Source organism: Sinohyriopsis cumingii, chromosome 3 (assembly GCF_028554795.1).
Source record: "Sinohyriopsis cumingii isolate HCF-2022 chromosome 3, ASM2855479v2, whole genome shotgun sequence".
NCBI classification, from domain to species: domain Eukaryota; kingdom Metazoa; phylum Mollusca; class Bivalvia; order Unionida; family Unionidae; genus Sinohyriopsis; species Sinohyriopsis cumingii.
The window spans coordinates 68,743,818-68,757,242 of record NC_142963.1 but is presented as its reverse complement, the minus strand read 5'-3'; the positions used below and the strand labels follow the sequence as shown (position 1 = coordinate 68,757,242).

General features: G+C 34.1%; 1 protein-coding gene and 1 non-coding gene across 2 annotated transcripts in view; one reads left to right on the top strand and one right to left on the bottom strand.

The window, feature by feature from the left end:
- LOC149803042 (DNA excision repair protein ERCC-1-like) overlaps nt 1-12,895 on the bottom strand; it is a 29,673-nt gene extending 16,778 nt beyond the window's left edge. Inside the window, exons 1-5 of the mRNA XM_089952596.1 lie at nt 12,824-12,895; nt 4,360-4,645; nt 3,182-3,242; nt 1,423-1,483; nt 42-145 (exon numbers count right to left, since the gene is read on the bottom strand). Of these exons, the coding sequence (XP_089808722.1) occupies nt 42-145; nt 1,423-1,483; nt 3,182-3,242; nt 4,360-4,642 (509 nt within the window). The 5' untranslated portion in view covers nt 4,643-4,645; nt 12,824-12,895. The remainder of the gene's footprint in view (nt 1-41; nt 146-1,422; nt 1,484-3,181; nt 3,243-4,359; nt 4,646-12,823) is intronic.
- A 98-nt stretch (nt 12,896-12,993) lies between these two features.
- Trnan-guu (transfer RNA asparagine (anticodon GUU)) lies at nt 12,994-13,067 on the top strand. The gene has a single exon. It is a non-coding gene; the product is annotated as a tRNA-Asn (tRNA).
- Nucleotides 13,068-13,425: the final 358 nt, after the last annotated feature.

The following is a 13,425-nucleotide window of genomic DNA, read 5'->3' as shown; positions in this document are numbered from 1 at the left end:
TGAAAATATTTAAAGAAATATATTTAATCTTGGCTGTGTACCTGAGATAGAGTGCACAGTTTGATATACCCATCACATAGTCTGGTACAATGCTGCCATACTCCCAGGGGACATTACGAACATGCTTCAGTATTGGATTTCCTCTCTGTGGTAAATAAATATTTACATAAGTACATAATGTTCAGTTAGTTTATGTAAATAAACTTAGTTACCTCCAAAAAATGGTTCCAAGAACATACAACATGCAATTATACAATACTGATCACATATGCTTTACATATTCAGTAATAATAACAGGTATCATTTATAAGTTGAGATAATTTTGTTCACTTTAAATTTACAATTCTATCTGTATAAATTGTTAAAAATACAGATATAAATAAATATATACAAAATAAGCTTGGCAGAATGTTACTGATGCATGAGGATACTGAAAATTTAATTTAAACTGAAGTTTCTAAAATAAATTTTAAACTGTAAATTTCAACATTTTTACAATGTTAAAGTGTTATTACGTCAAATTTTAAATATTTATAGAAATAGCATTTTTGAAAACAAGTTTTTCAAACACTTTGTTTCGCTTTTCAGCATATAACAGAAAGAAAAAAACAATGTAGTCATCATTATGGAAAACATCAACAACAACTTTTGTTCTTGACCTTAATTCAGTATATGAATCCAAGTTCTTTCAAATTATTCTTTATTAATCATTATAATGTTTACAAGCATCAATGATGCCAAGGATGACAGGATTCTGCAATGACATGGGACCCTAATTCACTATATGAATCCAAGTCTGCAATGACATGGGACCCTAATTCACTATATGAATCCAAGTTTTTACAAATTATTCTTTATTAATCATTATAATGTTTATAAGCATCAACGATGCCAACGATGACAGGATTCTGCAATGACATAAGACCCTAATTCAGTTGTAGGCAGAATTTTACTAGTTGTTTTAGTTCTTTCTATAAGTCTGTAACTATTTAACCAAGTACTGATCTTTCTTCATAACTGCTAGTTTCGTGCACAGTATTTGAGTGAATACTGAAAAATTTTGTGACGGATTTATGCTATAGTGTGACATAACAAAACTATCTTTTAAATTTGGGAGAAAACATCAATATTTCTCAGTAGGCTATATGCTAAAGCATCTGATGCATGATGATTGATATCAAATCAATACCAGCTTATCTTCTGAAATAGAGCTGACAAAACTTCAATACCTTCTATCTGCAAAAAGCAGATATGTTCCTAAAATTTCACAAATATGTTCCATTTTCTTTTGTACTTTCCATAAAATTTTGATTCATATTCTCATAAAATGTATTCCTCAATATCTGACTTGTGTGGTAAAATTTTCAACTTGTCCAAATCACTGAACAACTGAATTTATAACTGGTAAGGATCTTCACACACCTGTCTGGGATTTACAATGATGCAATTGGTCTTTCCAGCTCTTAAAGCAGCAGCTTCAAGCCTGAAATGTCAAAGAATGGGAGATGAGTAGATATCACAGCGCTGGACTTGTATGCAACAACAGCAGGAGTCCCTCAAAGAGACTGAGACTCAAGTTTTCAACAATTCAAGATGAGACCATTTCTTGAAACTATCTCTGATATTCTTGAGCAACAAGGTTTTGAAATTAACCACTGTGTCAGCCATGTCAGACGTAAGATTGGGAACATTATTATTTAGAACACACTAGTCACCATTAAAAGATTTTTGGTAAAATCTACATGTTGATATGACAATACATTAAGGAAAATCAGTAACAACATTTTTAATATGCTCATCGTTGCGACCATATTTGATGTTAGATTGACACCATTTTCATTCAAGACCAACCAGGTATCATAATTTGACTTCAGATGAAAACCTCATGTCTATATGATTTTCCACGCAGGAGAAATAGCAACAACAAAATTTTCAAAATGGCTGCCATTCTGACCCAATAGGTGTCAAAACAGCATCATTTGTATTTAGTACCAATTAAACATAAGTCTGCTGCCGACAAGTCAATATTTATATGACAAGGTTTTCAAGACCATCACTGTGGCTGCTATATTAGATATTAGATTTATATTTAAAACCTACTATAAAAAGTCCTTCTAGTGAACCCAATGCTGATTTGACTTTCCTTTCAGATGGAGCATCAATAACAAGATTTTCAAGCTGGCTGCTGTAGTAGCCATGTCAGGTCTGCACCATTTTCATTTAGGACAAACCAAACATCATTAAAATAATTTAGTGAATAACCAATGCCAATATCACCATCCATTCAGGTAGAGTGGCAATAACAATATTTTTGATATGGCAGCCACAGCAGACATTGTATCAACACCATTTTCTCTGAGGACCAACTTGATGTCATAAGAAGTCTTTTAGTGAAATCCTCATGTTGATATAGCTATCCATTTCAAAGAAGTACAATAATAATATGGCTTCTGGGTGGCCATACTGGATTTCTGAGCAGCAGCATTTTTTCATTCAGCACTAACTAGACTTTGGAATGATTGTGTGCGTAATGTTTCACGGCAAACCTTAAAGTAGTTTTGGAGAAGCAGCAATAACAGAGTGCTAATGAATGGATGAACGGATGACAGATAACAAGACATCCCATTAATTCTTCTGGTCTATGACTAGCAAAGCTAAAATCATAGCAAAACATAATTATATTAATAGGAATTGAAATATTAAATATTTGACAGAAATATGTTCTTATTTAAAGACAAACATGTGCTGTAATTTTAGTTTAATGCCAGAAGTTGGTTCATTTGGGAAAACTTACTATTGCAGTGAGCTAATATTCAATGATGGATAAAATGCAAGGAAGCCAATCACAAAGTGCGCAAGCGCACACACAAACACACACATTCTCAAACACCTTCTCATCCAGGAATTAGTTTAGTTGATTGATTGATTAACTGGCACTGATGGTGCATCAGCACATGAAAGACTATTGTGCTTAGACAATGGGTGTAGAAACACACTACAGCAGCCAATCTGGGATCTAGACAGATTTGAACCACAACCCACTGATTGGTACTCTGGCTAATCACTGAGTCACAGAAGTGTCACACTATACCACAAAAATACTTTGGAGGAAAGAAAAGTGTATATAACGACAAAAACAAAGCTTTGTCATGCATTTCCATGCAAAAAAGGAAAAACATACTCATCATGTGTTGGAAGATTATCCTTTTCTTTTGATGACGGGGATGATGGTATTTTCGTCCCTACAATCGGTTGTCAAAAATAAAAAGAACCATGAATTGCATTGTTAGAAAAAACAAAACAGAAACAAACCAAACTAATCAAAAGCAAAACAAAAACATAAGATACTTCATTTTTCCTAAAAGTACAATATCTATCTCAATAAAATATGAATTTTAATCCTCTTGCTTTAACATTGGAGATAAAAGTATTTTAATACCCATAATCTGTCCATCCATCTGGATGTCCGTCCTTATCATACCTCCTTACAAACTGCTGAGCAACAATACACCAAGCTTCAAAGTTTTCTTGTCCACATGGGAATCTCATGCAAAAGGGGTAATATGCTTTGCTTCTTCCTCTGATTTCTTTCGAGGTGGGGGGGGGGGGGGGGGGTCAGGTCAACTGCACCCAAATTTCCATTACAGTGATTTTAAATGTTTCTGTCACACTATCACGTTTTATATATGTAATACCAAAATGGCACATCACATAAAATATACCTGTAACAGATTTCAGCTTATGACCTTGATTCCCCTCTGAGCAAACCCTGTCCATAATAAGTTTACTATATGTGCCAGTAATTGACATCTGTAACTGACATTTGCTAGACTTCTGCTTACAACTTATTGGCCAATTATATAGCACCTATGTAAAATCAATATCAACTGGGAGGCACTAACAAGTCAATGATGTCACACTTTGGTGTACATAACTAAATCAAGAATAGACGGCTTTGAGATTTGTCTTTGATGTTCATGATAATTAGAGGATAAGGGAATCAATTATGACTTTATTGGAATAACTTTTGATAAAATATAGGCATTAGTTTGATTCAATTTCATTCATGGCAGGTAACAATGTCATTTCATGGCAGGTAACAATTCATTCATCGCGGGTAACAATGTCATTTCAAGGCAGGTAACAATGTCTTTTCAATGTCATTTCACAGCAGGTAACAATTCATTTCATTCATGGCAGGTAACAATGTCATCTGTGCTATTAAAGACCAAAGTTAGGACATGTCTAAAACAATCAGTTTACACTATGCAATTCCAGATTCTATGCTATCTGCTGATAAGTAAACATTATATATGCACAAATGAGTCTTACTATATAACAAAGAGAAGATAGCGCTACCTGAATTAATGGATTCTGGCTTCAATGCTTCAGTTCTGTAATTTCCGACTTTTGCTTGAGGTGCTTTTAAATCTTGAGTTATCAATTTTGGTCCCTTGCCTTTCTCTGTTGGCTTCTGGGGAAATTCCTTTCTTGAATCAGCCCTTTTTTTTCTGTCTCCTTTAACTTCTGCTTCTGATTTTTGGTCCGGCTCATTTGGCTTTCCATTACTTATCACTGAATCAACCACATCAGCAGCAGACCCTTTGGTTTTCAAGTCCTTGTAAGTCTTGAATAGTGTCATAGGCTTAACCGAAAAGAATTTGTGAAAAATATATCAAATATTTTCATCCAGTACAATTTAGAGAATCACCTATTTCCAAGGATCTACCTTTCATATGCAAGTTAAAACCAACCAAAAGTTGTATAATTTAGAATTTTATATACAGGAACTTTAGCCAATGCTTTTTCAATAAACATACTTCCACAATGACATAAGGAAAGTGCAAATAATTAAATCTTAATGTATCCTACATTTGAAGAAATTGTATTGCCATTCTGCATATGCCTCATTCAATTGCTGAATACTCACAGACGGTTGAAACCCAAAGGTTTTATTCAAAAACTTAAATACAATGTCAAATACATGTAAAAACTAATGTGACATGAATATGGTTTTTCACAAGGATTCTTGAAACAAATTTCCAAAAATATAGAACTTGTATCCTAACAAAATAGCTGTGGAAGACCATTTTTGGATTAGCTGCATCAAAATATTAAGAAAAAAAAATCTCTCATAAGAAGTATGCGCATAAAAATTTTAAGGTTTGTGCACCCATCTTGGTCATTACACCCTTTAATTTAGCCAGATGAGTACCAGTATTACATTGTTGTAATTACAAATAGGTGTGGTGTCCTGGGTGACCGAGTGGTCTAAAGGGCTCACTTTTACCGATCATTGCCATCTCATTTCTGTTCATGTGGGTTCTAGTCTCGGGCTCAACCATTTTGGGCATGTGAGAAAGCTTACCAGTAGCTACCCGTGGGTCAATGAAGCATTCCTGTGGCTTTTCAGGGCTCTTCCTCCACCAGTTATACTGGCCAACATGTATAGCCTATTGTGTGCTGAAAATGACATTAAAACCAAAGCAACAACAAGAAGTAGCAAATAGGAATAATTAGTTAAACAAATACTACTAGAACAAGCAATTTAATTTTTGAGGGTTCTAAAAACTTCACCAAAAATGAACAAGTCCAAAAGATCCAGATTTTGGTTTGAATTACACACACACCCCCATCCCACCAAAAAATGTAGTTGTAAAGTTGAGGTTACTGGTCCATAACACTAGTGACCCCCATGTCTGAAAGGATGAACACTATGGCATGAAGACATCTGTGTATGTGCTCTAAGGAACATCTAAAGGGGCTGATTCAAAATAATTCTGAAATATTATCAACTCTGTCATTTTCTGGTAAAGTTTCAGCAATGAAAAAACATTAAACTGCTTGTTTAAGTGGCAGCTGAATATGTATTTTGGTAATTACAATACTGTAATCTAGGTACTCCTATCAGTTAAATTTAATTACACTGTACAGTTTCTGCTGTACTCACTGTTAGTCACATGGTCAAAATAAAGACTAGGAAGGTACATAAACCATAACAACAAGTATCCTACATTGCTGCAATAAATGGTGAGCTATTTTAGGAAAAGTAAGATGTGGGGTGTTACTCCTTAACAGGCTGTGATCTAAGCAACACAATAAAAAAATTATGTTCTGAACAGAAATTGGCATAAAATATTAAGTAAATCTCTGAACATAAATTCCCATAAATGCCTACAAACGTATGTTGTAAATTTATGAGAACATCAGCTCATATTCAAGATTTGCAGAAACATTCGACATAGTTTGCAACAAATGGTAAAACACACCATTCGAGGTCATTAACTACATTCTTTGGATTACTCTGAGAAATATTTAAATAGATTACACATCTGGACTGACCTTTATGGATCTAAAGGTACACCTATACTTTACAATGCTGATTTCCGTACACTGCTGCATCAAACAATTCACTGCTTTTGTAATCCCATGGTACAGACAATACTGTTACACTGGTGATGTGAATACCATCCTGCTCTTATGCAGACAATTTTCAAGGTTTTTGTTTAATAAAAAAATGAATTTAGTGTGTCATTATGATCAACTCCACATAATCCACTACTGAACTTACAGCATCATATTTCATCTACCAACAGCTATTTAACTTTTGTTAAGTACAAATTGTCTATGCTTTACAAATTGTCATCATTCAATTAACTACAAAGGGATATGCATACGCATACACACAAAGACATGCAGGATGGACAAATCCACTTGCCCCATGCTGAGGTTAAGCTCAAATCTGGCTGTGTTGAGCTCAAGTGTTTGAAATGTGATTGCCTTGCAGATAAGTCCAAACACTCATGACAGATAGAGATAGGTCATTTTCAGTTCATAATACATATGTTCTACAAGTTTTATACTCTAAGCTCCTGGAAGCATATATATCTTTATTTAAGGAGACACTATGAAAGTTCTGTCACTTTCATCATGTTACCTACCATATGTCCTCACTCATAAGTTGAATCAAACTCCAAACAACAAAGATCCTGATCTGTCGTAGCAAAATGTGCCTGCTGATTGGGGTCTATGTTGTTTGTTCTAGCGAATACTCCTAACAAACTGCACAGACCCAGATCTGCCAGCGCATTGATTATGCAATGGCAGATCTGGGTCTGTGCATTTTGTTGATGGACTTGTAAGCAAGTATATATGGTATGTAAAAATGTATGGTCAGTCTTGCATTTTCTCAAGCAAACACGCTGATGTGAATGCTTATTGTCTGAAGCAAGTTTTGATAAACTGCGAATAAACATTTATATTTTAACCTGACATCTGTTATACATTTTATTGTAAAATTTGTATATATATGGCATATCTTGAATTTTCAAGTCCAATCATAGGCACAGGTAGTGGATGAGATCATCCCCAATCATTATGCTGGTAAATGAAACTGCCTGGGCACCTGTCTGATCCAAAATTCAAATGAAATATATTTATTCAATGCATAGGCAACATTAAATTATAAATGTTTTTGAAAATGAAGATATATTTTTAAAAAAAGATAAGCATGTATGTAACTGAGAACATTTCCTTTCATCATATAATGAAATAACTGATATTTACATCCCATAATAGTTTGTGTGGCAGGCGATCGGGTATCTCGTTTAAAGGTAGTTTTTTTTACAGCTGTTTTTGTTTTGTTTTCCCATTGGGGAGGTAATCAAGATAGTAAAGAATAAAATGAAATGTAAATATTATTTCCCTTTAGGTAGAAATATACTATGACAACAGCTACCAATAATGACTTATATAATATGATCAGGAATGCTGATAAGCACCTTTTCTATGTTTTAAACTTTTAAGCACATGTTTCTGCTCATCTGGAACATCATGTTTATGCGACACTGTGAACAATTATCTGCAATGCATTATGTGAATTCCGAATAACTTGTATTATCTGCAATGTATTATGGCAATAGCTTGTATTAGTTTCTTGCTGGCAGAATAGTTCACTGATATAAAGGACAAAGCAATTCAAATATAATGTCACAGGTTCCAGTTACCCATACCGCCTTGCAGAAAATGATCCATCATGGTGTGCAACAATGGATGATTTGTACAGAATTTCCATACTTGCAATCATCTCCTAAAATAAAATCTTGAACTGAAATTGAAATTCATTTATGGCTCAAAATCACTGTAACTCTCAGGATGCTATAAGTTATCATTTTTAGTTTGTGGAGTATTTTTTATCAGAAAAATGGTAGGATAAATCTAGGATGTTGATCTAGACTTAAAATTGCCAGCAAATACTTTTTTAATATATTTTGTCTTGTTGGCTTACAACTTCTCATTTTCTGTTATTTTTTCCCATTTCTTATCTGACCTGTCAATTTAAAAATACCTTAATTAATCTGCACTCTGTAACCAAACACTTTTCATAAACTTTGTTAGGATAATAAGTATAACTGGAAAATTCTCCAAGGTAGCAATTATTTAATTTCCAACAGAATTTTATTTATTAATCAATATATAAATAAAATCACAAATCAAAATTCTGAACCTAGGTTTATTTTATAAAAAGATGCAAATCAGAATAAGGTTTCAGACACACTAAATATAGTTCTAACATGATCATGAGACTGCATAACCAGTCACACATGTTCAAAATGTTCAGACTATGTACAGTTGTGACATGATTGCATGATTGTGAAACTGCATAACCAGTCACACATGTTCAAAATATTTGCAGTTCAGTGTCATTTTCATTGTTATATTGATTTAATTTGGGATTTAGCTGCTATAAAAGTAAGCACAACTGTGAAAACAAAGATTATCTGAAAAAAATACGTCATCCAATAATAACTTGTGTTTACTGATGCCGCCTTTCATACCAGCATTAAGATGAACAGTTCTCCTGAATACCCTATTTAGAGCCTGCAATGGGATTTCAATGAAGGTGAACAATAAAAAATCCAGTAAAACAATAACCCCATTAAATCCTTCATCCAATCAAGGATGCTGACTCAGGGTTATTTGTTTATCAGATTTTTAATATTCGACACTCAGTATCTTTACAATGTCATACCTTATATATTACATGTAAGTGTTAGATTTTTAATATTTGACACTCAGTATCTTTACAATGTCATACCTTATATACTACATGTAAGCTTTAGATTTTTAATATTCGACACTCAGTATCTTTACAATGTCATACCTTATATACTACATGTAAGCTTTAGATTTTTAATATTCGACACTCAGTATCTTTACAATGTCATACCTTATATACTACATGTAAGTTTTAGATTTTTAATATTCGACACTCAGTATCTTTACAATGTCATACCTTACATACTACATGTAAGCTTTAGATTTTTAATATTCGACACTCAGTATCTTTACAATGTCATACCTTATATACTACATGTAAGTTTTAGATTTTTAATATTCGACACTCAGTATCTTTACAATGTCATACCTTACATACTACATGTAAGCTTTAGATTTTTAATATTCGACACTCAGTATCTTTACAATGTCATACCTTATATACTACATGTAAGCTTTAGATTTTTAATATTCAACACTCAGTATCTTTACAATGTCATACCTTATATACTACATGTAAGTTTTAGATTTTTAATATTCGACACTCAGTATCTTTACAATGTCATACCTTATATATTACATGTAAGCTTTAGATTTTTGATATTCAACACTCAGTATCTTTACAATGTCATACCTTAAGTTATATACTACATGTAAGCTTTACATGATCATGTAACCAGCTTTGCCTGTGTTCAAAATACTGGAAGTTCAGAATTTTTTTTATTACAATGTTTTTTCTAGCTGGGATATAACTAAGTAAGCACAAATTTGAAAACTGAAAGAATTTGTGATTTTGACATGGGTAAACAACAAAATTCCAAGTAAAAAATAAGCCAAGGTTAATAAATCCTGATGGGATCACCCTGCCAGGTTAGAAATAGGGGCTCCTTTGGAACTCACCAATTATAAAGTACAGGTCTTTTGCCATTAAACAAGCCACAAAATGAAAACCTAGGAGAACTGCAGGTACAAAAAAGGACTGATGTTGTTCATGCCAGGCTCCAAGTCAACTGGTGCATGCTTGATACAGAGTGGCTCTAATCCCTTCTGGGATTGTGTCCCTAAAATTTAATTAATTTAAAAAAAAATCCCTTTACAAGTTCGAAAAGGGTATTCTGCAAAATTCTAAAAGCTTGGACAGGATCTAAAAGGGTATTCTGAAAAACTCTGAAAGCCTGGACTGGTTCTAAGAGTATTCTGAAAAAAAATCTAAAAGCCTGAAATGGTTAGCATTTGAGCTCATTTCAACACAGGTATGAAAGTCAGCATTAGAAAACTTAAAAGTTATCATCAGATGAGACATTTATCCCACATATTCTTTCAATTTTAAAAGCTGCGTTAACTCTTACAGCAAGTAAATTTAAAACTGAAACAGCACCCATTTGAAAATTAAACAGAGCTGTTAAAATGTTTTGAAAACAACTAAGAAAGACTAGAAACATGACCAGGCGACCCTGTAAACTAGGTATAGATTGTATTACAATTTTAAGATAAGGAGTCCTCTTGTGCAAACTTCTGCAAAAATAACAATTTGCACTGCCAAGAAAATTTAACTCTGTGTGTGTGTGTGTCTGTATGTGTGTGTGTGTGAGATTTGGATTTTTAACATAGCTTTAAAAATGTTTCAGTCATATCGCTATGATGTCTGCAGTGTGGCAGTTTATAGTGACGTCTAGCACTGGGGCATCATGCTGCAGACATGTAGCATCATGTCCCAAACAGTCATATTATCCTGACACTGGGTCGACAAGTCCTAACACTACTCTCTTAATGCTGAACACCTAGTGAGGCAGCTGTTAGTAACATTTTTAAAAGTCTTTGATATGACTTGGCAGGGTTTCAAGCACATGACCTCCCATATCTGAAGACGCTTTAACCACTAGGCCACTGAAGCAGTTGAGAATTTAACTATTATCTAATATATCAATGAATTCAAAAATCAAACTTCTAAAAGCAGCCTCTTATTAAATTGCTAATTTTTTCAGCCAATGAGATGAAGTCGTATATCTTCATGCTTGGGTGACTCAGCAATATGACTTAGAAGCATCAACATGTGTTGAACTATTTAATTCACTTTCAAATTTCGGAAATTTGCATATCCATTGGCTAATTCAATTGTCACCGGAACATGATCCCTAAGCAATCGATGTCAGATCTTCAGGCAAGACAGTGGAGATCTAATTTTAATCAGAATGCATCTTATATGACTATGCAATTCAGTATAAGTTTCAAATTTACTATAGGCTAGGCTAGCATGGGTACGTGGGAAAGCCTGCCAGTAGCTTCTTGTGGGTCGGTGGGTTTTCCCTGGGTTTTCCAGGGTTCTTCCTCCACCAGTTATACTGGCCACCATGTATAGCCTATCTAGTGCTGAAAAATGGCGTTAAACCCTAGAACAACAACAAATTTACTATATCCATTTTGTGACAAGACCATGTGACTGCCTGCCCAAATAGACTGCAATGTAAATGGCTTACTGCCTGTAAAAATTTACAAAATTAGTGTGCAAATGATCATGCCAATGACTGCTTATTCCAATTACATGATGTATTTCCACATACCTAATTTAAGGATTTTTTTTGTAAGATTTTTCTGTAAATTTGTTTCTTAAAGTATTCATGATTTTCACCCTTAAATAATCAGATATATTCAACAAAGACATGCACATGACTTACAAATTGCATCCGGTTATATTAGAGGACAATTGTACAGCAAATTAAGTAACCTGAGTCAAGCCATGTAAGGCTTCTTGTTGTTGTTGTTACAGGGTTTAATGCCATTTTTCAGAACAAGATAGGCTATACATGGTGGCCAGTGCAACTGGTGGAGGAAGAACCCTGGAAAACCCAGGGAAAAACCAATGACCCATAAGAAGCTACTGGCAAGCTTTCTCACATACCATCGTTAGCCGGGGCAATGTAAGGCCATAAACACTTTCAATGTCTTGCACATAAACAGCTGTCTCAGCTGTAAGCCTAACACAGAGATCAGGGTAAATGATGAGTTTTAAATAAGTCTGATTAATCAGTATAATGTTTTGGTTGTTGTATACGACTGTACACATTTACGAATTTCAACCATGCAGGCTTAATGACCAGAACTGCATCCTTTCAAATGTCAGCAATTTGGTGCAGTTTCTTTGAGTCTTGTTCAAAGGTTTAAATTCTGCTAGAAAGAAAGATGGCAAGCTTTGAAAATTTACAGAATTTAGAGAAAAATGTCCCCTTTAACTGAACTTTTGCTTTAGTGATGCAGACTTTAGAACCAGCAAACTAGTTTTATTTGAGAAAAGTGAACAAAATTAAAATTTAAAACATTAACCATCGAGTTGATCCCATAAAAAGCAATCATACTGAAAACTTGAAGTCTTCTGAGTCAGACTACATGGGAAAAATGGGAGTCTTCTGGAACAGGCAAGACTGAACTTTACGAAAAACAAAAGTCGGGGCTTTTACAGTGGCAGGTACTCTTACAGTCTTATCTACCGAGTCTTGTTGTTATATGTAGAAAGTGGAACACTAATGATTACGCCCTCCCCTATCCCTGAGTTTTATCATTAGTTTTCCCCTTTTTTACTGATGGAGACAAAAATCTGTTGTCAAATATAGCAGCCCCCTCCCAAATAAAACAGTTGTACAGTACAGATGCCATCAAGAAAGTCTCCGCCATCGGTATAACTAAGGTTTAATTAAGCACAGGAATAAGGTCATCAGCTTATCTATACTCTAATATTCTAATAGTTTTCAGTAAGCAGAGCTATAATTACCCGACACGAGATATTTACTTCTGTATTATCTAGTTCTTCTACGCTAGGGACGTGAAATCTACCTTTTCCTGCCATTTTATTAACGGATGGAAAAAAAAGGAGGCAATCCAAATATGTAAAAAAAATCTGGAAATATTGTATATGCAACCTTGCATGAACACAGATACCACGTCTCTGTGGCGCAATCGGTTAGCGCGTTCGGCTGTTAACCGAAAGGTTGGTGGTTCGAGCCCACCCAGGGACGTAGTGAATTTTCTTTTTTTTTTTTTTTAATATACTTATGATAGATTCCTTAATTTTATTTCATCCACCCACCCCAGAAAAGAAAAGCAAATTACATTGCAAAGAAATCAACCAACATCAATTACGACCGACACGTGTAACGAAATATATTATGCACCGGTGAATATAGTTCGATCCTTTGCTTCATTACATTAAACTGTCCATATCTCCTTATTTTCATATGTATCACATTTCCGCAAACATAAACTTTTCAGTAATTGAGTTGATCAAAATAATTCGCAAATTTTCGCGAATATCATTAATTTATGCTCATCGGCGATTAACAAATCACGATTAAGGTGATTTAAATTAAATCTCGA